General features: G+C 35.3%; 2 protein-coding genes across 2 annotated transcripts; one reads left to right on the top strand and one right to left on the bottom strand.

Annotated features, from left to right (window-relative positions):
* Window positions 1-18,607: 18,607 nt before the first annotated feature.
* LOC126764319 (histidine-rich glycoprotein-like) lies at window positions 18,608-19,190 on the bottom strand. Its single transcript, XM_050482069.1, has 2 exons — window positions 18,881-19,190; window positions 18,608-18,813 (listed from the first exon to the last, which is right to left on the bottom strand). Exons 1-2 carry the CDS (start codon window positions 19,188-19,190, stop codon window positions 18,608-18,610), a joined length of 516 nt encoding a protein of 171 aa, XP_050338026.1.
* Window positions 19,191-20,118: 928 nt separating this feature from the next.
* LOC126764334 (cuticle protein 8-like) lies at window positions 20,119-20,671 on the top strand. The gene is made up of 2 exons (XM_050482070.1): window positions 20,119-20,431; window positions 20,499-20,671. The coding sequence occupies exons 1-2, from the start codon at window positions 20,119-20,121 to the stop codon at window positions 20,669-20,671; spliced, it is 486 nt and encodes a 161-aa protein (XP_050338027.1).
* Window positions 20,672-24,191: the final 3,520 nt, after the last annotated feature.

Genomic DNA, 24,191 nt, shown 5'->3' with positions numbered 1-24,191 from the left:
AGCAATATTTCATCTCTAAGGGAGCTTACAAAACATCGTTTAGTTGCTCTTTGAAATTATTGCAGGAAATATGGTAGTTTCTTTAAAGTGTTCTCTAATGAGCATTTATCTGTTCACATGCATAAAATGTACTTGGACAATGTGCTCCTGTCAAGATATGTGCCTTATGCAACTACTACCCATAGCATATATCTTTATTTTAACTAGATTAACATTTAATTGTATATATTTCGCCAGAAAGTTATTATATAGTTATTATATATAAGTACCAGTATATACATATGTACATATGTATGTATATTCAGATTTGACCGAAAAGTCGGTGAAACCAATCTCAGTACATCATGCTACTTACATATGTAGTTCCGCCTTGAAGTATCTTTATGTCATTGTAGCTCTTAGCCAATAAATTTCAATATTAGACAAGATAAAATAAAAAATTTATGATAATGCTCTGACCTCAGATTTACTGAAACTAGCAGTTCATGTTCACGTCCCTATCCACATGAAGTATGCTTCGCTTTAGTTTAAGCAATTGCTTTGGCATGCTACAACAACGCTGTTAACGAAATTGCATGTGGTATACCGGACTCATATTTGAGTTGCTAGTGGCAGAATTAGTATGTGGATCTTTATAAAAATTATATTTCCAACTATATACACATATAGTTATATCCACAGTTTTTACTTTCGAATACAAGTAGACTGCGGCGTGACTCGCCTCCTACGATAACCCCCTAGCCGACCAATGGTTGGCCATGCAGACACTGAAATCCGGTGCTGCACCATATGAATGTGGTTTCAATATTTTTGCGGTTCGCTCATTTCAAACAAACTAACTCTCGTACGGCCAACGAGTTGCAAAGTTATAATGAACGCTGTCGGTGATGGTGCATAGCGCAGAATGTGAGCATAATGAATACTATTCAGAAAACTTTGGCTGAATTCGTGTATTTATTATAGTGATGCACACAAAAAGAGCTTTCAACTTATAAGTTATTAAAACAAGATAAAACCGATAACTTCAGGCGAACAGTGGAGGCAGCGAGCTTTCCAGCCCTAAACAGAGCAATAATCACTAATGCCAATGTAGAGAGAGTTGTGGAAGCAATCCTCTAAAATAATAAGGATTTTCATATGCATAAGAAAAGGTAGTGCAATTGCACGTTATTCTATATGAAGGATATTTAAATGCAACATTTCAATATTCAATTTAGTAACTTAAAACTATTGGCATACAAATTTCTGGAAAGGGTAAATCTTTAGACATGGAAAATTGGTGAAATCGGATGAACGCTACGCCCACTGAATGAATGCTACTAAATAAATACATCCTGAGCATTACATTTCACAATCAAAATGGGGTTTAGACTTCAGAGGAATTGGTATTAAAATAGTACGATAGGTATGGCCCCGCCCGCCTTTAGATGAAACCCTTTGTCTCAGGAATGACGCAACCAAATAAGAAACTTGGTGCATAATGTTAGCCTGACATTTTTATCTAACAGTATGAAAATGAAAAAAAATCGGACTACAACCACGCCTATTTCCAATATAATACAATTTTAAAGTCCATCCGATTCTTTCAATTGAATGAATAATTGGTAAAATCGAGTCAATACTTCCCTTAGGAAAATTTCTGTGTTCATTTTACGTATATGTACATCGACCAAACTACCTCTAGTTCCCATATGCACAATACGAAAATTTTCAAAGTTTCGGTACAATTTAAACCTCATATGTCGGTCAATCTATGAGATATCTTTTCCTATTAATAATGTGGATTATGTGATTTATATCGGTATGTGCCTATCCATAGCAGTAATATCAAGAATACAGAAAGTTGAGTTAGTTAGATATATATTTTTTTTATATAAATGTCTCGGATATAGAACTGAGTGATTAGTTTGTCGAATGGCATTGTTTTGCAGAACATTTTTTACACAAAGTATACCCACAACTGAAAAAATATCTGATCCTTGGAACCGCGCAAGTGGCATTAAATGGCCGGTTACAAATAACTTTGTCTTTTCATATTTGTTCAATTTATTTATAGGGAATTTAAAAATTTACTTCTGTTCAACATTTTTGGTGTGCATTTATATTTTAATTTGTGCAGGAATAATTTATGAAGAGAAGATATTTGATGGAATACCCTTTAATTATTGATGAAATCAAAATCTTATTAGAAATAGCTAAATACAGTTATGTACAGGCAATAGAATTGAATGCTGGGATTTAAACTGTGTAACAGAACAAAGAAAATCGGCATTGGTACTGCAGACGCCATTTTGTACAAAATCAGCGAGACACCACTATAAATTTCAAATAGCGGAAGGAGTACTTCGACCGTGTCTTTACATTTCGTTATGGGTACCGTACTAATCCATTACTAAATTAAACATTTGACTTAATACAAACAAACAAAGGCATAAACCCTCATTTAGGAAAGTTAGATAGAAAAGGAGAAGAGGCATCAGTTACGGAGGCCTTCGGACTATGCTAAACTGACTACAAACAAAAGGGTGAAACTATACTAAAACAAATTTCTAACCGTACTTGGAATGTCATACAATAAATCATCAAGACGACATGTGGGTACCTTACGACAGCCCTCCACACTACTACAACAGCCGCGCCAAATATACATACATATGTATACATATGTACGCATGTGCAGCCTCTAACTTCACACAAAGTCACATCTCAAGTTCCATCTCACATTGAGGCTTAAAATGCAAAGACCTTTAATTACTTTTATACTCAATTTATTTAATACTGCGGCATTTTCCATATTCCCAGCACTCATCCAATGAAGCCACCCCCCCAATAATGTGACACTCAATTAAACTCCTTCCATGCTATTCTGTTTGCTGAGTGTTGCATTGCAATTAAAACGGAGTGCTTTTTTAACTCCTTGATGACCTGCCATTTATATTTGTTTATACTAAAAATTGAAAATTCCAAGTTAGCTAAAAAATTAATGACACCAGGCAATCTCTCCGCTCCCCTGCCAACTGCAACGGACACCGAACACAATTCAAGCTCAAATTGGAGATGGAGAATCAGAGGCTTGCCACTCATCATACACAGTTAACCCTTCAAGCGCACTTCTCATCACTCCTTTAAGTGACCTCCGGCTTTGCGCCTTAAGAAAACCCTACGATGTTTGTCATCGAGTTTTCAATGAGTTCGGTGTCATGTTGCTATGCAAACAAATTGGAGAGTTTCGAATTTCACACAAACAAGCACTTTTGGCATTTACATATTTACATAAGTATGTATGTACATATGTCTCAAGCTTTATTAAAGTATTACAACTTTCCTCAATATTGAAAAATGAATTTGAACACTTTCTTTCAAAATATTATATATGGATAAGACTATAACCTTGTTTCCATAAAGTATTGGAAAATATGCAAACTAAATCATGAGTGGCTGTTTAAAAATGTAAGCTACTAATGTCGAAATGTATTTTACTTACATATGTATAAGCTGATACATTCTTATTATACCATGAAAAGAGTATAGGAAGTTCGTAACATCCAGAAAGAAACGTTTATAAATGATCAGCATGACTAGCTGACTCGATTTAGCCATGACCGGCTGTTCGTCTGTCTGTATATAACCTCAGTTTACCAGACATTGCTCTGAAATTTTGCACACGTCCTCTGCTCCTTAAGGAATTGCTCACTTGTCAGGACAGTCGATATCGGACAACTGCGTTACATTACTGCCATATAAACTGAACGATCGGAATGAAGTGCTTGTATTGAAAACTATTTTCACAGATTTTCTTTTAGCAAAACTTAAATCTGTTCTATGTGTGAACTCACATATTCACCACTTTCGTTTAAGCCTTGATTCCTGATTAAAATTCATATGCCAAATTAAAATCAGTTAAAGGTGCACCTGTATTTAATCAAACATTTTTTTAGTTGAGTTAGAGGGGTAACCTCTTCTCGCAGTTAACATACCTTGAAAGTTCATTCGTATGCCTGCAATGATTTTCGATCAAAGGTTATTTACTGAAGATATTTTGAGAATCCGTTTGACCGAACATTATGTCATGCAGCCTTTTACTTTTCCAGCTCGATAGCCTCATTATCGTAATGTAAAGTGTGTATTTTCTGTAAAAGTGCACGGATAGGAAAGCCAGCAGTATACAGCAACTTATCTGTAGAATGGCTGCCTCATGTTTTATGTGCGTATGTGCATAAACTTAAGTTATTGTGTGAGTATATAAGTAATAACTTCGAAGAGTATTGTACTATTTACAACGTTATTATTATAAAGCATAAATGTATATGTATATGTGTACATGGTCACCTCTTCTAAACGGCCATCGCACACAAGTCAAGTCAATATTAGGGTGGATGGAAATAAATAAAATTAGTAACTCTGGTTCGCAAACTGATTAACCAAATGAGACCACACCTCAAGCGTTAAAATCATTGCCACAAACCTTTTTAAGTTTAAAGGATTTTCTTTCAATAATAATATAAGCATTTTTATTTTGCAGCAAATAACGAAATGTTGTGAAGTTTGAACTCAGCCAACGAATTGATTTATAGAAAATTTTGAACCAATTTTAATAAATAATACAATCTTAACAGACTTAAACGAGTTCAATCAAATTTCTTCCTCTGCTTATAAAATTAGGGCTGATTAAAAATCTTGATATCTCTAAAAACCGACATTTTGAGAAAGAAAATCTCCTTAACTATGCTGAAATGGTTCACATATTGCATATCACAGTACAGATTACGTGTTCCTAGAGCATAAATTTGAATCTATTTCACTAATTCTCATTTTAGTTTTCTTTTCTCGAAATAATGTAATTTCTAAATTAAAATCTTAAACTTTCTGTAAATATCTATCAGTGAAAAGGCACACCGTATTTGAATCTCAACCGCTCGCCATTGGCACTGCCGCACCCTCTAAACGGCAAACGGTAGCTTCTCCACCCACATTATCTTCGTGTGCAGTCGCCTAATCGCAACTGCTATTACCAACGGTTGAGGTCAGTGATGTCGTAAGATGAATTCGTGCGCTGAAGCTTGGAACGACGAGGCGCTAAAATAAAACACACAGTGGGAAAGAATATTACATACATAAATATGTACATAAACATATATACTGAGCTACTTATGTGTGCTCGGTGCTTTACACCCAGTACAATAAAGTACGATTTCTGATTTATGGTAAATAGTATTATAGAAAATTCCATTTTCTAAGTAATCGCTTTTCGGTAAGATCGATTACACTTTAGAAGTAAAGCGAAATTCTGACGACTATTAGTCCTCCTATTCAAGGCTATGCAAGCTAATGTCCATAGTGTTATTTAAAAGTAAAGATTTTTACTCGTCCTGGGAGGGCAAAAGGTTTGAAGATGCTGAACTGGAAGCATTACTCGAAGCAGATTGCGGCCAAATACAAGAAAAGCTTGAAACATTTTTGAAAGCAATTTCATACCGTTCAAAAACTGCCGGATGCATTCAAAAGAGTTGAAAGAGTATATATTTTGCGTGTCCGAAATGATGTTTGAATGCTACAAAAAATGTTGTTTTGATCCATTATGACGTCACGTTTAGATGCAACCGTATCCTTTCTAGTCTTGTAGCTTACGAGAATCAAAGTCCGGGAAATTTCTTCAGGTGCTGGCAAATTTTTTATTAAAATATGGGAGTTCGAGGTAGTATCGATACCTACCATTTTGCATTCATAGTAATAAAAAGTTCCAGGGGTTTCATTAAGGTACTTTACATACCATCAGGAAGTATTGAGCCGATTCAACCCACTTTTAACACATAGATTTTATTATCAGGAAAAGATTCTATCCCAATTTCAACTACATATATATCTCACACATTTATCTTTGGTAAAAAGTCAACTATAGGCACTGGGGCCATCTATTTAGTACCACGCCTACCAAGTTTCTTTACGATATCTCAATTTTTACTCAGCTTGCCTATGCGGATATCAACTCTCCTAGTCATCCTGATTACTTATATATGTATATGTATCTTTCTCGATTAGTTATACGTGATACAAATAACCATTCGATGAACAAAATTATTATACTCTGTAGCAACATATTGCAAGAGTATAAAAGTCATATGTGAAACCTGACCAATCAGTCAAATCAACTTCAAAGTCCATCCATGACGACAAGGTAATGCTCTGTCGCAGAACGCTTTCACTGAAAATCAGTTCATTCTTGGCCGCAAGGGCGCATAGTTTTTTGAAGGAAATAATATAGCTTCAGATGTTAAAAGCTTTAAATAATACTAAAACTCAATAATAATAAGACTGAGCAAGTACCTCCTATTACGACTTGTTAAAGACACATCGTTCTTAATACTTCTACTACTGGGTAGACTTTGTAAACTGAAACGAGTATGTGTATTAAGAGACATTACCTCACCAACTCATATTTGCGAAACTGCGCCTCGAGCTATAGCTTCGCTGAGGCATGTGGCGTAACAAGAAATTAATGAAAGCAGTCATCTTTTCTATATAGGCATACATATATGTATACATATGCATACTTAGCAGGATAATGTGGATATGTACATAGATCCTTATGACACGATGGCGTTTGGGCATCGTTGGAGTTCCCGTAATAGCGTATATAAGTTGTTGGTGTGCTTGTTGTTTGGTGGTTGCAGTGGCGTGGTAGCCTTGGACAACAGCTTCGTTTTTAGCTCTTTTGAAATTATAATCTACACGTTTTAGAAAACTTTACTCATTTGCATATTTACAAACACAACGAAAATGAGGATATTTAAGGATATGCATAGTCCAACACACTCGTTAGGTCCAGTGCTATAGTTAAACTCGGTTGTCCTTACTGTTGCTGGCTTTGCTTTTCTTCTTATAAGTACTTTACATTTTTGCTATACAAATTTATTTTATTTCCCCATATAATTTAATGTTGGTCCTTTCGCCTTTGGAACACACCCGCATATGTGTGCCCATAAAAATACATACTTTCCTGTATATATGTACACATTTGAATACCGTGGGTGAACGTGCGTCTTGGCTCGAGTTTGCATGGAAAATTCGAAATTGACATTTTTGGATGTAATAGGTATACATATGTGTGTAAATTTTCCATATACTATACATGGATGTAAGGATTTCGATCGAATCGGGAAGTTGTTGGAGTAATTCATTCCAGAATACTCTTCAATTTTAAATATAGCAATTATTTTTAATTTAACAAAGCCGGTAGTCCGTTTTGTACACCATATCATATTAATATTTATTTATATAACGTTGGATGTTACAGGTGAACGCTTTAGAGTTAGAAAAATTATAAAATATTCTGGTAAAGGCTACTAAGGTGATAAAATCAAATGGGTACCCCTATTATTTCCTTTGGATTTTCCGTCTACGCAAACTGGGTCAGATTAGGTCACATGCCGTTTGCCAGGTGGCAGGTTAGAGTGGCTTTGAGTTTGCTGACTGTGGGCTCAAAACTAGTCAAGGAGTGCATGACCTCATTACAAATAGTTTTAAGCATTTTGTCTCTCTTTCCTCCCTGACCCGCGTTTTATTGTGGCTAATACATAGATATTACTACCTATGAATTTTAGGCATTTTTTAAACTAAGTTAATAAAATGAAAAACATTTTTACTGTCCATTTTTTTATATGTTTTTTATTGACATTTTATTAATACAAAAAAAATTGCAAAAAAAACCAAAATTCGACGAGATACGGGCCGGTAGAGTGGTGGCTTCAAAAAAACGGTGCGTCCTGGTTTCAACCTTTCTAGAGATCTAAAACACAAAAAACAAGAAGATTCTTCGTTAGTAAGGATTTCGTTCACGGGTTGACCATTTTCAACAAAAAAAAAAAGAAATAACAAAATGGCGTCGACTTGAAAAAAAACACGATTTTTTCGACATTTTAGAATATTTTAAAAATACTTCAAATCAAAATTTTTGGAAATCCAAGGCAGACACGATAGAGCATTATATAAAGAAGATATATATTCCAACTTTCAAAATATGCAAAAAAAAATCGATTTTTTCAAAATCCTAGACCAGAATACCCTTAATAAAAAAATTGTATTTCAAATCATAAGCATTTGTTCAAAATTCATGTAAGAATCATTTGAAAATTTTAGTAATTCAAAAATAGAAAATATATGTACATATGTATGTATGTAAAAATATTCATATCTATACCTGCTTAGTATATGGTTTATACTGATTTTGCTTCTGAACTACGCTTTTTTTTTAGAACGAACCCGTCAGATATATTTAATATCACAACAAAAAATGGCATTGACATTTTCGTCGTCAAGGCATTGTGGATACTTTGCTAGATTATGCGCGAAGGACTCAGATGCGTTTATAAAAAAACAAACGCGATATCTAGCATAAAAATATAGCGGAATAACTAGTCTGTTGATAAAAAGGTCTATTATAATTTGAAATATACAAAATTCTTTTCGAAGCATTGAAAGTGAAATATTTAAACGGTATAGATGATATTAGTACCTACGTCTAGACCAGAATACCCCCTTAATGAATTGTATTGAATTTTAACATAAAGAGATAAAAAGTATCCTATGTCCCTATCCCGGTTCTGAGCTACCTCCCCACCACTTTTCAGCCAAATCGGTTCAGCTGTTCTTTAGTTACAAGTGGTGTTACTTACACGACTTTCTTATATACATATATATAGATTTGTATGCTTGTGGTAAAAAAAAAACAAGTAAGAAAGGGCATTCTTTTGCAACTTCCAGGAATTAAAGCCGCCTAAATACATTAAGTTGTAGGTTATATTTAAAAATGTAGCGAAAAGGTTCACTTTTTTTCTGCGACAAATTGGTGAATGGGTTACAATCAAATTTGTCCACTCATATCATATTAATCTATTTTGAAGATCTTAAACTTACTTAGTTCTATTACTGTATTTAACTTCTCTCTTCAAATTATACTAAAATCATTTGGGGCTTAGAAATGAAAGAGCTGATTGCAACAATTTTTGGCATTGCTCGAGTATACTTTAGAACTCATTTTCAAACAATTTTATAAATATAGACATATACCAAATGGAGTAAATAGAGAGAATATCAGTTACATGGGGACTTAGGCAAGTTTTCACCCTATTTGAAAAATTTTAGGGACAAAGACACATACATATAAGTAAAACATACTCTCTTGTTTTCATTAACATAACTCACATAAGGGTCGATATACGCGGCTAAAGTAAACCGGAAGCTCAAAAATCAATGTTCAAGGAATGTTTTCTCCGAATACATTCATTGGTGGTTAATTTGTGTGCTGCAAACCGAGAACCAAATGGATTTACTTAAAAATTTTGGTTGAAATCTGTCTGTGGGATTATAATCCGTTTTCATCCGTTTTTGCACCGATGGCAGGGTTCTAATAATATTTGATCTAAGCCAATTTGGTTGTTATACATAGCTTAGTGGTTCAGTTGATATGTACATTCAACTTTTTAGAAGGCTGAGCCATGCCCATTATTTCAAAGTTTTCATCCCACAGCTACTGAAATTCCGTGTACCAAATTATAGCGTATACCTTAATTTAGCGTTTATTTATAGCATTTTATAGATTTCCGATTAATAGCGTTTTGTGGGCGTTATAGAGGTCTTATTATGTCCATCTACGGAACTCAACTCGTATCCTGATCTTTCCTCGATCATTTTTAGGTGATACATATAATTGTTAGATGTTCAAAACAATTTTACTCTTTAGCAACATGTAATACAAGTATATTCTAATTTAGAAAAGCTAGTCATACAATTATGCTTATATGTATAGTATATATGCTCAAAAACTATTCCCCAGTCAATACTACATATTCAAAGAAGCACCTTCCTTTGTACTCTACAATTCTATGCTCAACCTCATTAACCTCTACGACGTAGTTATAACAAGGAACTTTTTGTTGGCTACGTATGAAAAAGTAAAAAGGGACCTCGCAAAGTTTTACTAATTACATTGATGAACAAAGAAAAAGTTGAGTGGCGCAAACAAAAACCGAACGAAAATAGCTAAACTTAAAATAAAAAGTTAAATGGAACATTTTGAATAAATAAAACAAAGGACAACATGGCAAGTAAAAGTTTTAATGAAAGCAGTGGTCATTTTCCAGCTAGATAAAAGAGTGGCAAGGCACAAGGCTGTCGCTCGTCAACTCGGCGTTATGAAATCACAAAGTGATATCGCTCCAAAAAGCTCACCATACATAATGCCAATGAAAGCATCTAACCCACAAACGTAAATAAATGCTATGAAGCACTGGCTCTAGCTTCATATAAATGAAGGACCAGTGACAAATTTTGTTTAATAATTTGGCTCATAACAGCCCAACGAGTCTTGGAGAAAATGTGAACAGTGACTTTCAATTGAAGTTTTATTATAATTTCCAAATAGATACATTTAAAAAAAATATTTTGGCTTATATTAAAATTAGAAGAAATGTTTATGTTTTGTGAACTTAATATAGAGAACGAGTAAAAGTTTTTGGCTGAAGTGATTCTGACTTTCTGCAGATGAAAGCTTTTCTATCTTGTCACCCCTTGTGGCACTGGGTACACATAACAATTCCTCCCTTCACTGTAATGTGAACTGAAATGGTTTTATAAGCGTATGACTTCTTTGCCAACTAAATAGTTTCACTACTCCTCATGTTTAAAAGCGCTTCTGTGCATTTCATTTCCGCCACCAACTCAACGCATCTTCTCAACGATGATAACGGTAACTCATATTCACCCCACTTTTGTCGTTATGATTGTGCTACTCATTTCAGTGGTAGGTGTGTGTACGTGCTTTACCTTCTTGATTTGCTGTGTCCCATTTAAGCATGGCAAGAGGGTTCATTTCGGACATGAAAAGCAAGCCAAAGACGCCATCTCATGCAGTTAGGAGGAGCTGACGACTAGTTGGCAGTTGGTTGGGGTTGCCTTTTATAACTCGGCTGCCATATCCCTTCAGTGGTGGCTCAGTTTCCCTCGTACTTGTGCAAATAAATGTACGACACATATCCACACAATTGTTCACAATGTCCCGATGGTGGAGGTGGTCCAGTATTTGGATATTGGTATGTGTTCATTCCTTGTTTGAATGAAGTACTTTATAGCACTTGAATTCGTTCTTGTATTATGTATATGTCTGAATTTGCAAGAGCAAGACCGGTGCTTCGGAGGGTTGGGAGATCGGGGTGGTCTAGTTGTCTGCAGCAGTAGTAACAATTGTGAGAAATGTGGAGGAATGGTGCATTTACAAATGACTTTGTACCAACCGTATATATGTACATATGTACCTAAGTATATGCAAGTGTGAACCCGAATGGGAGCAGTTAGAAAAGTTTTATTGTTAGTTTTGTTTGTTATGGCTATGGAATTGTTTTAGTGCAGAGAAGTGTTCAAAAAAGGGTTATTAGACAAATTACTTGTGTGGAAGGGAAAATGTCATTCACATGAGTTTTATAGTTTTGGGAGGCGTTTCGAAATATACCTCATTTTCAACGAGATAAAAAACTAGCGCAATCCTAATGAGACTTTCCTTAGTAGACGTTACCTGCCAGCAAGAGCTTCTCTAGACTAAGGGAATACCATTTGAAGCTCATATTGGAAGTCATACATAAGTATTTAATTTCCATTTTATATAAATTTCATTTCGTTCGTACGGCGAGTTGCAGTTCAAATTTCTGATAAGGCCAAAAATTAACTAAAATCTTGACTTCCTATCGTATCATCTATTTTTGTGGAATATAATAAGAGCTGTGGAGCTAAATTGAAAAAGTACAATCTTCTAAGAGTGCACAGCTGTTGGCGTTCGCAGATGTTATTGAGATCATTGGCCTCAACAACCGCGCTGATAGTTCAACTTCCTCGAGACTGGATATGTGTACCTGCAGAGTGGTCGCTGAAAGCCGATTGCGAGAAGTGAGCTTCAAACTGTGTACATACATTTTCATACGAAATCTCACAGGCAACGCGGAGTGGAAGCTGACAAAAGCTGGGCATAAAACTGATCAATGCGAGAAAGCAGTTTTGAAGATATGTACGAGTATAATAGCAAGGTACGCGAGGAATTCAGCGCTGGGTTCAGCGTAAGGGTCGAAGCGTATAGGTCTGATAGTAAACGAGGACGATACGAATTATTTCCTGTCATCAACTCAATCATGTTAACTACGCCAGCAAAGAATAACAATATTTTGACCTCCAGCGAGTTGATGCCCGTAAAAAGAAAAAACGTTAACTTCGGCTGCACCGAAGCTAATATACCCTTCACAGGTGCATTTCTTTTAGTAACTATGTGTTCAGTTTATACGGAAGCTATATGCTATAGTAATTCGATCTGAACAACTTTTTCGGAGATTATATTATTACCTTAAGCCGTAATCCATGTCAAATGCAGAAGATGACGAGGTATGCGAAATGCGAAAGTTTTACATACAAGCCCTAGGATTCCGATCGTTTGGTTTGTAGGGCAGCTATATGCTATAGTGAGCCGATCTGAACAATTTCTTCCGATATTACATTATTTCTATGAACAATAACTCATACCAAATTTCGTGAAGATATATCGTCAAATGAGGAAGTTTCCCATGCAAGCATTTGATTCCGATCATTCAGTTGGTATGGCAGCTATATGCTATAGTTAACCGTGAAAGTTTTCCAAACAAGAACTTGATTCCGATCGTTCAGTTTGTATTGCAGCTATATGTTATAGTGGTCCGATATCGACCGTTCCGTCAAATGAGCTTCTTGAAGAGATAATGACGTTAGCAAAATTTCAAAACGATATCTTAAAAACTGAGGGACTAGTTCGTGTATATACAGACAAACGGACAGACGGACAGACAGACAGACGGACATGGCTAAATCGACTCAACTCAACATACTGATCATTTATACTTACATATATACACTTTATTGGGTCTCCCACGCTTCCTTCTGGGAGTTACAAACTTCGTGACAAACTTAATATACCCTGTTCAGGGTATAAATATAATATTGTCTCATTATTACATTCGTCATGTAAAATATGTAAAGTTGTACAAAAAACCATACTTATGAAATAATTCCTACACGGCTTTTTCTACATGCACCATATATGAATGTCGCTTCTTTAACAAATTCTCCTTCACAAATTGAAACATCCTTGCATCCTTGGTATTATAAAATATTTGCACAAATCGCCAAATGGAAGCAATGACTTCACAGGCAGAATTAGAATACCTTTATTTTACAAACTATTGCCTTATAATTCAATAAATTCCGAAATAAAAACTTTTACAAAAACAAGTGCAAATATTTTACAATCAAATAAGAATAGACTAAATCTGTTTCCCTTTGTGACTCTAGCACACACAGCATACCAAACACTCAACCACCGTGATACGAGCGTTACTGTCATCCGAACGTCTCTCCGTCCTTTCACTGACCTTCATTCTCTCCTAGCCATTTGTCCTTGCCTGCCCGAGCCAGATCTTGAATTCAATTAAAAATAAAAATTCCGACAAGCACAAATTAAATCCTTTTCGTAAGAAGAACAAATAAAAGTGTTTACAGACGTTGTGGGGTTGAGTTGTAGTTTTTGTTTCTCATTCCAGAAACTTGCTTTTGATTGCCGTTCGCTTTACCCATCGTTCGTTGCTCCGGCGCTGCAGCGCTGCGGCGCTCGGCACATAATATTGCTTTTGCCGTTAATGGTATGTCTACATGTTTGCCTTAATGTATGCAGCACAAATATTGTCTCACCGCAAGGAGCAAGACAACGGCGACGATTTGTTTTCCTTTGGGAAGAAGCTACTGCTTATTTGCCTGGCGAAACCAGCCAGTCCGTGTCTGTATGCATTAGTTGTATTCAGTATGCATTACCCTTCCAAATGCAAATAGACAGAGTGAAAGTCAAATGCTCGAACGTTGCTCGTCGAACTTGTTCATTTATATGCAAAGTCTTTTCCGTTTACTGAGGTCTCACAGAAGATCCGGTTTAAGAAGATTTCAATTCTTGTTGAAGGTAATTTTTGGCGAGTAGTGTTTAAAAGACAAATAAATATTTTAACATTCTCTAATTGAAAAGGAAGCAATGTTTGCTGGAGAAGTAGTTTGAGGGGCCCGTTTGAGAATTCGTTATCTATTCAATTGGCAAGCGACAAGCACGAGCCAAATAAGCAACAAAACTAGCTGGCACTCTATGAATCATAAATAGTTAAATATACTGAGAATGTTGTAAGAAAATTAAATTTTAAACGCTTATAGCCTTGACTGCGCACTTAATCAGGTCCAAATTTGTAGGTGACAGACGGCAGATATGCGAGTTTGAAACTCTCATAAACAGCTCATTGTCCTTTTTATAATATTTTCAATGAAAATTGATAGAAGATAAACATTACAGTTGTTAGCCGACCAATTTTTACCAAACCATTTTTTATTACAAAAACATATCAACACATTATTTTTAAAACTGCATCATAACATAGAAGTTTTATTGATATTATATTGAGAATTTGATAAAAAGCTGTCAGGGTTGCTTGTATTTCATTCACAATAGATGAAAATTGGCCATTTTTAACAATGTTGCCAACGAAAATCTCACAAACTCCCTAAAATTTTGAGAGTTATTTTTGGATTCAGCAACGGAGTTAGCTGTGGTAACTCCTGAATTAATCCCGAAAAATGCAATTAATCTGGTTTAACGCTGCCGTCTGTCAATGCTATTAGATAAGAGTCTTCGCATTGCATGTGAGTCATGACACCCGCTTAAGTAGGTTTATTGTGTCGTTGGCTGTACGGCATGTAGCGCCATCTTGTTGGAACCAAAGGTCGCCCATACCTACATGCTCCTATTCAGATACGAAAAAATCATTCATCATGGCTCTGTAGAGTTCCGCAATTACTGTAACTTATGGCCGATTAAATTTTTGAAGAAATTCGGACCAATGACTCTCTATACCCACAAAGCATACCAAAATTTACTTTTTTAGTAAGCAACGGCGTCTCGACTTAATGAGACAATTTTTTTTGAAAACGTACTCATTTAAGCTAAAGTCAGCTCCACCTGGTTTTGGGTCCATCTACCGAACGTGCGACACGTCTGATGGTCATACGGGTTCAATTCTTACTGGATTTACTTGGATTTTGTTAACCAGCAAATTAAGATCCTTCTGTAAAATCTTCCAAACAGTTCCAATTGTTGCCGGCGATGGCCGCGAGATAGGCTCATTAAGGTCTTCTTCGTTACTCTGCTCCACAACATTAATAGCGTCTTATGTGCGCACTCTACAACGTCCCTGAAAATGCATATTACAGGTACAAACTCTGCTTGGCGATTATGTCATATAGGGTTAGGTTAGGTTAGGATAGATGGCTGATCAAAAATATCGCACGTGGACTTTTATGTGTAGTCTTTTGTGATGCCATAGAAAAGAAGAACTTCTGTGTTCGAACTATAAATTTGCAAAACGCTAAGTGGCCAATGCAAACTTGCACAGGCGTTTAATTTCCACTCCCGCCAAAAGTATGAGATAGTCAAAAAGGAAGTGTTGAGTTGTTTCCACCTCATCTTCTTCCATACAGCTTCGGAAGGTAGCGTCCGGTACGATCCTTAGCCTTACTGCGTGGACAACAATAGGACATTGGCCCGTTAAAAGCCGCACTACTAGGGAGAGGCTAACCTTACTGAGGGCAACAAGATCACCTGATCTTTTGCGATACATCTAGAGTTTTTGCGACAGCGCACTGGTTGTGTCCCAGCGCTGACCCAGCTTCCGCGAAGCCCAACTATTTACCTTTCTTTGCTATGCTCTGGCACCCTTACCAGTCTTATCACAAACTTAACTTAAGCAAGACTCCTTCTTTCGGTAAAGAACATTTTTCTTTTACCAGAACTTAACCCACAGATGGCTGTTACGCACACAGTCTCTATTCATTATAAAATAGCAAAGCAAGCATAAATCAAGAAGAAAGTGTCAAAAAGACTAACTCCAAAAATTTTTGCCTCAGTGAAATTCTATGAAAATCTAAAAGACATCCATTACATAAGTACATAACTTTTTGCCGAGTGTGCAGCCTTTGATTTGTAATACTGTCATACATACATATATGTGCCGTACAGTATATGACACATGCACTATATATCGTCACCTGAAATGCAAAATAACGTATCATCAAAAAATTCGAAATTGAGTGTCTTATTGATTATGATTCACTACTTCAAATTACAAACATAATATTACATATGTCCAACATTTTCAGGTTCTGCGCTCAGATATAAACCAGTTTTAACCAATATTAAACATTTTTTCCACTCATGCTCCATTTTATGTCGTGTTTAATTCGTGCCACTGTAAATTTCCGAAAATGTTGTTACGTTATTTTGCATTTCAGGTGACGATATATGTATAAGATCATCAAATCCGAATTTATTTACAAAAATTATTAAAGTGTGGTTTGGATTTTATAAGAGATTATACACTTCGCACATAACCTGCCACTTATAAACTATTTGTACTACCTTTAGAAACGGTGGCTCGAAACTTTTTTTCGATCATTTATCGGCATTATTTCTTTGCCCTTTTATACAACAAATTGTTGTTTTACTAGCATGCGGTTTATGCAATGTACAAACACAGCAATAACAAGAATGCCGTTTGTTGTATTTGTAATTTAATTTTAATAAATGCATTTATTAACGTTTGCTCGGTCAAATGTTAAAGTTCCATAACAATTTCTTTTCCTATACATATTATAACGAACAATTAAGAAAATCAAAACGGAAGAAACGGACCAGAATTTTTAAAGTAAACTCTAACTAATCAAATATAAGTAATTAGAAAACATATGTTTTCAAAGGTCATGATCTAAAAAAGCAGCCCTCGAATTAATGACCACAACCAAAAAACAAATACATATATAAAAAGTCATTTACATTAATCAAACTCGATTTGTTGCTTCATATGATGCTTGAACAAAGCGATTTGTTCATTTTTTTATAATTTGTCCACGAAGCACTATGTATATAATAAATTATTGAACACAACGAGAACCGACTTGAGCAAATTATAAATTGTGTTATAATTATATTTATATTTATAGGAAATAATTTAATAACTTTAAACTTATAAAAAATCAATATTTATTGATTTTTAGCATTAAAACTTGCGGATGCACTTTAGCGGACTAGAAGTGTAGTGATACAATGAAAAAAAACAAAAACATTTTTAATATTATACATTTTCAGTTGTATTAATAAGCAGATTTGCAATAGTAGCAGTTGGACTAGCTGTGTATTTCGGGTATGTATGTATATAGCATTTACATCAATTATAGAAACATATGTAAATATATTTATACATATACATACATACATATATATGTATGTATATATTTTAAACGTATATAATACACACTATTTTACCATTCCTTCTCCTATTATATTTTGACTTCGCCAGTTTCTAAGCTTGTCTGTCGTTTTTATCGTAAATTTAGTAAAACAAAAGCTTACTGCAAACAATAAGCCATTAATAATCCCCAAAAATGATTAATTACTTGTTGAAAATTTTCTCCTGTCCATCAAAAACAACACCATGCTGTCTTACTCAAACCATGGAGCGGCATGTCCCCATTGCATTAGTAGTTGACAAGTGGTCACCCATGCCGATTATAAAATCCGTTTGTGATTGCACTTCCATATTCGTCGTAGTGCGCATGTGCGGGCTAATGCACGTTCGTTTGCTGCTCGTAGGTGTCTCGCACAAGGCAGCCATGCTGTTATTCTATTATTGCTTGAGCATCCAATGTGCTTAGAACTGTATAAAATTGCGCGCTGCAGCCACCACCCGACATTCAGAATTCTGCTGTGAATTTTGTGCTGGCAACTTCTTGCTGCAATGAGTTGGTGGTGGGTTTGTTCGCTTCCGGTAAGTAGTTGGTGCAGCTCTTGAATGGCACAAGTAGCGTCTATTTGCCCCTGAGAATAAATATGCTTTACCCCTCCTAATTATCCGAAACCACCTTACCGACAGAAGGGGCACTATGTATACAACTAATCGCCAAGAGATGTCACTAAAAGAGCACAAATAGTTATTACTTCTTTGTTTATCGACAAGCTAATGCATATTCTAATTATTAAAAATTAAATAAATAATATTTGAACTTTTAAATTACTATTAAAGAAAAACTGAGCATAATAAAATAAATTTATTCGCGTGTTTTTGGTACTGGCTACTGGCAGGCAAATAATACATAAAACGTTCAGTGCTATGTCCGTCCAAGATTTATATAACTCACTGCGATATTTATTTCGAGATATCCACTACTTTCTGCGTATTAAAAGGTCACTACTTTCAGAAACTTTAAATATAAATAAATCAGTATTGTCTCTTGACAAAACTCATCCAAACATTCATATATATGTATGAATATTATATATTTCACTAATAATCAATTATATTCTACTATACAAAAGTTATCTGATACGAGTACAATTCCTTTCTTAAGAAATCGTGAAATTGCTTCGAGTATTGTCGCGTCACATTTGGTGGAATCGGTTTGTGGATTATTCCATTTTACAATTTTTACTTTGTGGACTATTCTTCAGTGCTTTAGATCAGTGATGTTGACTGACTTCAAAGAAGCTGCCGGTGTGCCCATTTTCGTAACCGTCAGCACCATAGTAGTTGCCTTCATGATTATATCCTTGAGGATGGTGAGCATGGCCAATTTTCTTGACAACAGCATTGAAGCCGCGATGATCGTCGGCGGTGTACTCTACAACTCGTGTTGTACCATCAGCTTCCTCCAGAGTATAGCCACCTAGATGAAGAAATAAGTGGATATCAATTAAGCTATCATTTGCGTTGGAATTGTATAACTGCCTTACCCTTGACATGATCACCATCACGATGCTCCCACTGGCTCTTATGATCGCCGGTGTGTGCGTCCTTAACACCATAGTCGAAGGTGTATTTGGGATAATGATGAGGCTCGTAGTGGTTATCGTGGTGATCATAACCATGTCCCGCATCTTGCAGATAATGACCGTGACTACCATAGTCGTGTGTGGCAAGATGATGACCATCGGTGTGCTGGACAACTGAGGCATAATTGGCAGCATGCCACTGTGGAATATAGCCCGCGAATGCGACTGCAAAAAGCGCGGCAGTGAATGCGATACACGAGAGAATTTGCATTTTTGATTTATGTTTTTTTAACTAAAATTGATTTTTGAGAGCTTTGAAGAATTTTTATTTTATTTTTAGTAACATTTAGAGCTAACGGCTAACTGATACCAACCGGATTAGTGAGTAACTATTTATAGCAAATTATTCTGCTCAACTATATTTTCGATCGAGTTCTGAAAAATTATTTACTTTATATATAATTAATTCGGAAAAATGATTTCAAATTATTAATTGCCGAAACTAAACGAAAGTGTATAAAACATTTGAACACCGGCGTAGTGTGTAGGCAATCATTATAACATTCAAGGTCGCAAGACAAATTCAAGAGCCACGCAAGTGTTTAAGTTTATTACACATGGCTAAGAGTCAGGTCCATAGATCAACCCAGTTCACCACAGTAGTGAACAATAAATAAACTGTTGTTATTAGCGTGCTTTATTTATTAGTTAACGGCATATTTTTATCTTTCTGTTTACACTCCAATTAAGAGATCAACATTTGTACGTGTTTTATTGGTTCGATTGTGCCTGTTTCGGTAATTAAAAAGATTTGACGGAAATGGAGCAAAGCCGACGTAATAAGTATCAATAATTTACTTAAATTAAATAAACTTTAACTCCAAAATTTTGTATTCAAAATATTTGAAAGTTGAAGTAATTAGTGAAGTAAGGACTGTTCAAAAAATATTCTACACAAATTAGTAAAATGGTGCTGTAATCTAATCTTCTAAATCTTTGTAGCTTATTAAAATATCAATTAAGGAACTAATCTCTTTAGAAAAACAATTTGTTAAAAGCGATATGTATTCTACAAATATTCTGAGGTATAAATAGTAAACCGAAAGAGCTATTCGATATCAGTATAGCACAAAGCGCAAATACAGTTAGTATCAAAATTCGTCGATCATCTAATTTTGCATTTCAACAAATTCGTTATAATGAAAATCCTCCCGTATATCGCATTCACCGCTGTCGCCCTTTTCGGAGTCGCATTCGCGGGATATATTCCACAGTGGCATGCTGCCAGTTATGCCTCAGTTGTCCAGCACACCGATGGTCATCATCTTGCCACACACGACTATGGTAGTCACGGTCATTATCTGCAAGATGCGGGACATGATTATGATCACCACGATAACCACTACGAGCCTCATCATTATCCCAAATACACCTTCGACTATGGTGTTAAGGACGCACACACCGGCGATCATAAGAGCCAATGGGAGCATCGTGATGGTGATCATGTCAAGGGTAAGGCAGTTACACAATTCCAACGCAAATGATAGCTTAATTGATATCCACTTATTTCTTCATCTAGGTGGCTATTATCTGGAGGAAGCTGATGGTACAACACGAGTTGTAGAGTACACCGCTGATGATCACCACGGCTTCAATGCTATTGTCAAGAAAATTGGCCATGCTCATCATCCTCAAGCATACCATCATGGCGCTTATGGTTACGACCATGGTCATGTCGATAGTCACTTCTGATGTACGAGTAAATGTTATCAGTAAAGCGTAACCTAAATGAGGACAACCAAACTTATCGGAATTCTATTGCTATATTTGTTATGATTTTTCGGAAAAGAAATTTAAAATAAAGAAAAAAGCTAAGAAAACAAATTTTGTTTAGGTTTGTTATAGACTCGGGTGTAAGTTTTAATGAATAATTTTAATAAAGTAATTGGGGAGAAAGTCCTCTCTCGACGAACAAAAACCGAACTCTTTAAGTCACTCATAATTCCCGTCCTGCTATATGGTGCAGATGCTTGGACGATGACAACAACTGATGAGTTGACTTTGCGAGTTTTCGAGAGAAAAGTTCTGAGAAAGATTTATGGTCTTTTGCGCGTTGGCCACGGCGAATATCGCAATTGATGGAACGATGAGCTGTATGAGTTACACGACGACATTGACATATACGAGTATCAGCGAGGCGCCACGTAGCGAAAAGAAGAAACGACTGGCGCACTGTTGTTAACTCGGCTATAATCGCGTAAGCGGTGTCTATGCCAATTAAGAAGAAGAAGAATTGGGGAGATAGGAAATATATTTGACTTAAATAATAAATAAATGTTCAAGAGTTTTCATAAGATAACAGCTGTTGCTTTTTAGCAGTATCATATAGCAGATATTGCCAATAAAGCAATGAAAACCACCCTCAAAGCTAATCCGAACACCTGAAACTGCAAACGGAAAAATATATCTTATCCGATTCTGTTTACTTTTTTCGTTTCTTAATTATAAAGACAGCAATTGTAATGTGAATTTTAAAAATTTTCTTCACATCAATTAAGAAAACTACCAATTTATAAGGACCTATAAATAAGCTCCAAATTAAGAAATAAAACTAGGATTCGATGCAGGAAATCATAGTATGAAGCGCTATTTTCGTTTTAAAAATGTTTAAATATGCGCAGCCCCGCCACCTACTTTCGACAACTCTCGGTTTTTTCAAAGAAACCTTAAATAAAATGAGGTTTGCACGGCGACTTAAGCTCTGTTGAGCCCTTAAAAAATTTAGGATACGTTTATACAATTTTCAATTACATACGTGAAATAAAAAAAAATATGGAAATATATATTTTAGTTATACATAGGAGATGGCTCTAAACAAAAGGCATCTACTGCTACAGTTATTCCGGCCTTCTTCGTGAATATGACTTTGAGTCGATCGGATTATTTGTCACTACAGCAAATCCGAAAAAAGCTGTTTCGAGCAAAACGCGTTCAAAAACAAACGCATGGAGCGTATTTAACTGAGGGGCTTCCCGTTTTAAAGCCGTAACTCAAAAATTATTTCTAAAGGTTTAAGATATCGAAATATTTTTACAATTTCACATTAGATGTGTCCCTTAATGTACATATCTCCCAAATGACTAAAACTATAAAAATCAAACAAGAACAAATGTTTATACAATTTCTTCATATCAGATGAAAATGGGTGAAACAAATGATAAGCACCCCCACTCCCATACAACGGATTATCTGGAAAACTTCTAAAAGTGTGACAACTCTCTAAATAAATCTGTAAGAATCATTAAATCTCATATTCTACATGAAACGGAAAGAAATCATAGGTACCGGTGCTAAAATTATATTAGGAACTACTAAACCAATTTTAGCCAAATTGACTCCGACCTACTTATACTTCATTATGAAAATGCGCTAAATCGGACTACAAGCACGTCTATATTATTAATATAACTATTCAGTACAGTGAAACAGTTTTCATGAATGAAGGTGAAAATGTATCTAGGTGGTATAAAAATCAACGGAGACATTACTTCAAATTTTTAAAATTATTGCTATATGCATATTTTCTTTAAGTTGATATTAAGCCGAAATCAACTTAAGATTTTTATTTTGTTAATTTTGAATTCAAGTTTGTTACAAATGTGTAATTTTCCAAGTTGTTAATAAAATAATATTTGTAGTTATTAAATAAAAACATTTTAAAACTTTATTTAATTCCTCCCTATTCTCTAATATTGGAATACGTGGCAGCTAGAACATTTTTCCAATAAATTTTTCTGACAAAATGGTTGCCTCAATATTATTTCCTGGGATGTTTTTCATTACGAGGACTCAAATTACTCAGAAGAATAATAGGAGAACCAAGTTTCAACCAAAAATTATATCAAGCGATTGCGGGTATATCTAGAGAAGTTTTAAAAAACAAAAATTTCTTTTTAATTTATATAAACATTGTTTCCCGATATCCGGAAAATAATCTCAAATTAATTTTTTTTCCGCGAGTAACACAGTATGAGTTGTCTTTCAGTTTAAAACAAAGGGTATTGGGTTGCAGTTCTATTTTACCATTCTCAATATCTAACAATTGTTCGGTATATATTTGAAAATCAATTATTAATTGCATCTAGAGCCGTCCCGAGACAATTTACCGCCCTAAACCGCTAAATTCTGCACCCTTTCCAAGCCTATTTGTCCTTAACAACAAAAAGTATAGCTTTAGGCAATTATTAAGGTAATTTTGTAAAAAAAAACTCATATTCCAAAGGTTTAACATATACACTTATTCAAGCAATACAACTTCAATTCAATTTCAGATCAACCCACCTCTTTTCATACCCTGAACAGGGTATATTAAGTTTGTCATGCAGTTTGTAACACCCAGAAGGAAGCGTCGGAGACCCTATAAAGTGTATACATAAATGATCAGTATGTTGAGCTGAGTCGATTTAGCCATGTCCGTCTGTCTGTCTGTCCGTCTGTCTGTATATATTTAAACTAGTCCCTCAGTTTTTAAGATATCGTTTTGAAATTTTGCAAACGTCATTTTCTTTTCAAGAAGCTGCTCATTTGTGGGAACTGCCGATATCAGACCACTATAACATATAGCTGCCATACAAACTGAACGATCGGAATCAAGTTCTTGTACGGAAAAATTTTGCATTTGACGTGGTATCTTCACGAAATTTGACGTGGATTACTGCTCCGAAAAAATTGTTCAGATCGGATTACTACAGCATATAGCTTCCATACAAACTAAACATATAGTTACTAAAAGATATGCACCTGTGAAGGGTAGTATCCGAAGTTAACGTTTTTTCTTATTTTGTATTACGAACTTCAACTATTTTAAGTCCGTCCGTCCGTCTGCCCGTGCAAGCTGTAACTTGAGTAAAAATTGAGATATCATGATGAAACTTGGTACACGTATTTCTTGGCTGCATAAGAAGGTTAAGTTCGAAGATGGGCGAAATCGGCCAACTGCCACGCCCACAAAATGGCGGAAACCGAAAACCTATAAAGTGTCATAACTAAGCCATAAATAAAGATATTAAAGTGAAATTTGGCACAAGGGATCACATTAGGAAGGGGCATATTCGGACGTAATTTTTTTGGAAAAGTGGGCGTGGCCCCGCCCCCTACTTGCACGTATCTCGGAAACTACTATAGCTATGTCAACCAAACTCTATAGAGTTGTTTCCTTCAGGCATTTCCATATACAGTTCAAAAATGGAAGAAATCGGATAATAACCACGCC

This window comes from Bactrocera neohumeralis, chromosome 2 (genome assembly GCF_024586455.1).
Source record: "Bactrocera neohumeralis isolate Rockhampton chromosome 2, APGP_CSIRO_Bneo_wtdbg2-racon-allhic-juicebox.fasta_v2, whole genome shotgun sequence".
In the NCBI taxonomy this organism is placed as follows: Eukaryota; Metazoa; Arthropoda; class Insecta; order Diptera; family Tephritidae; genus Bactrocera; species Bactrocera neohumeralis.
This window is presented reverse-complemented; position numbering and strand designations above follow the sequence as displayed.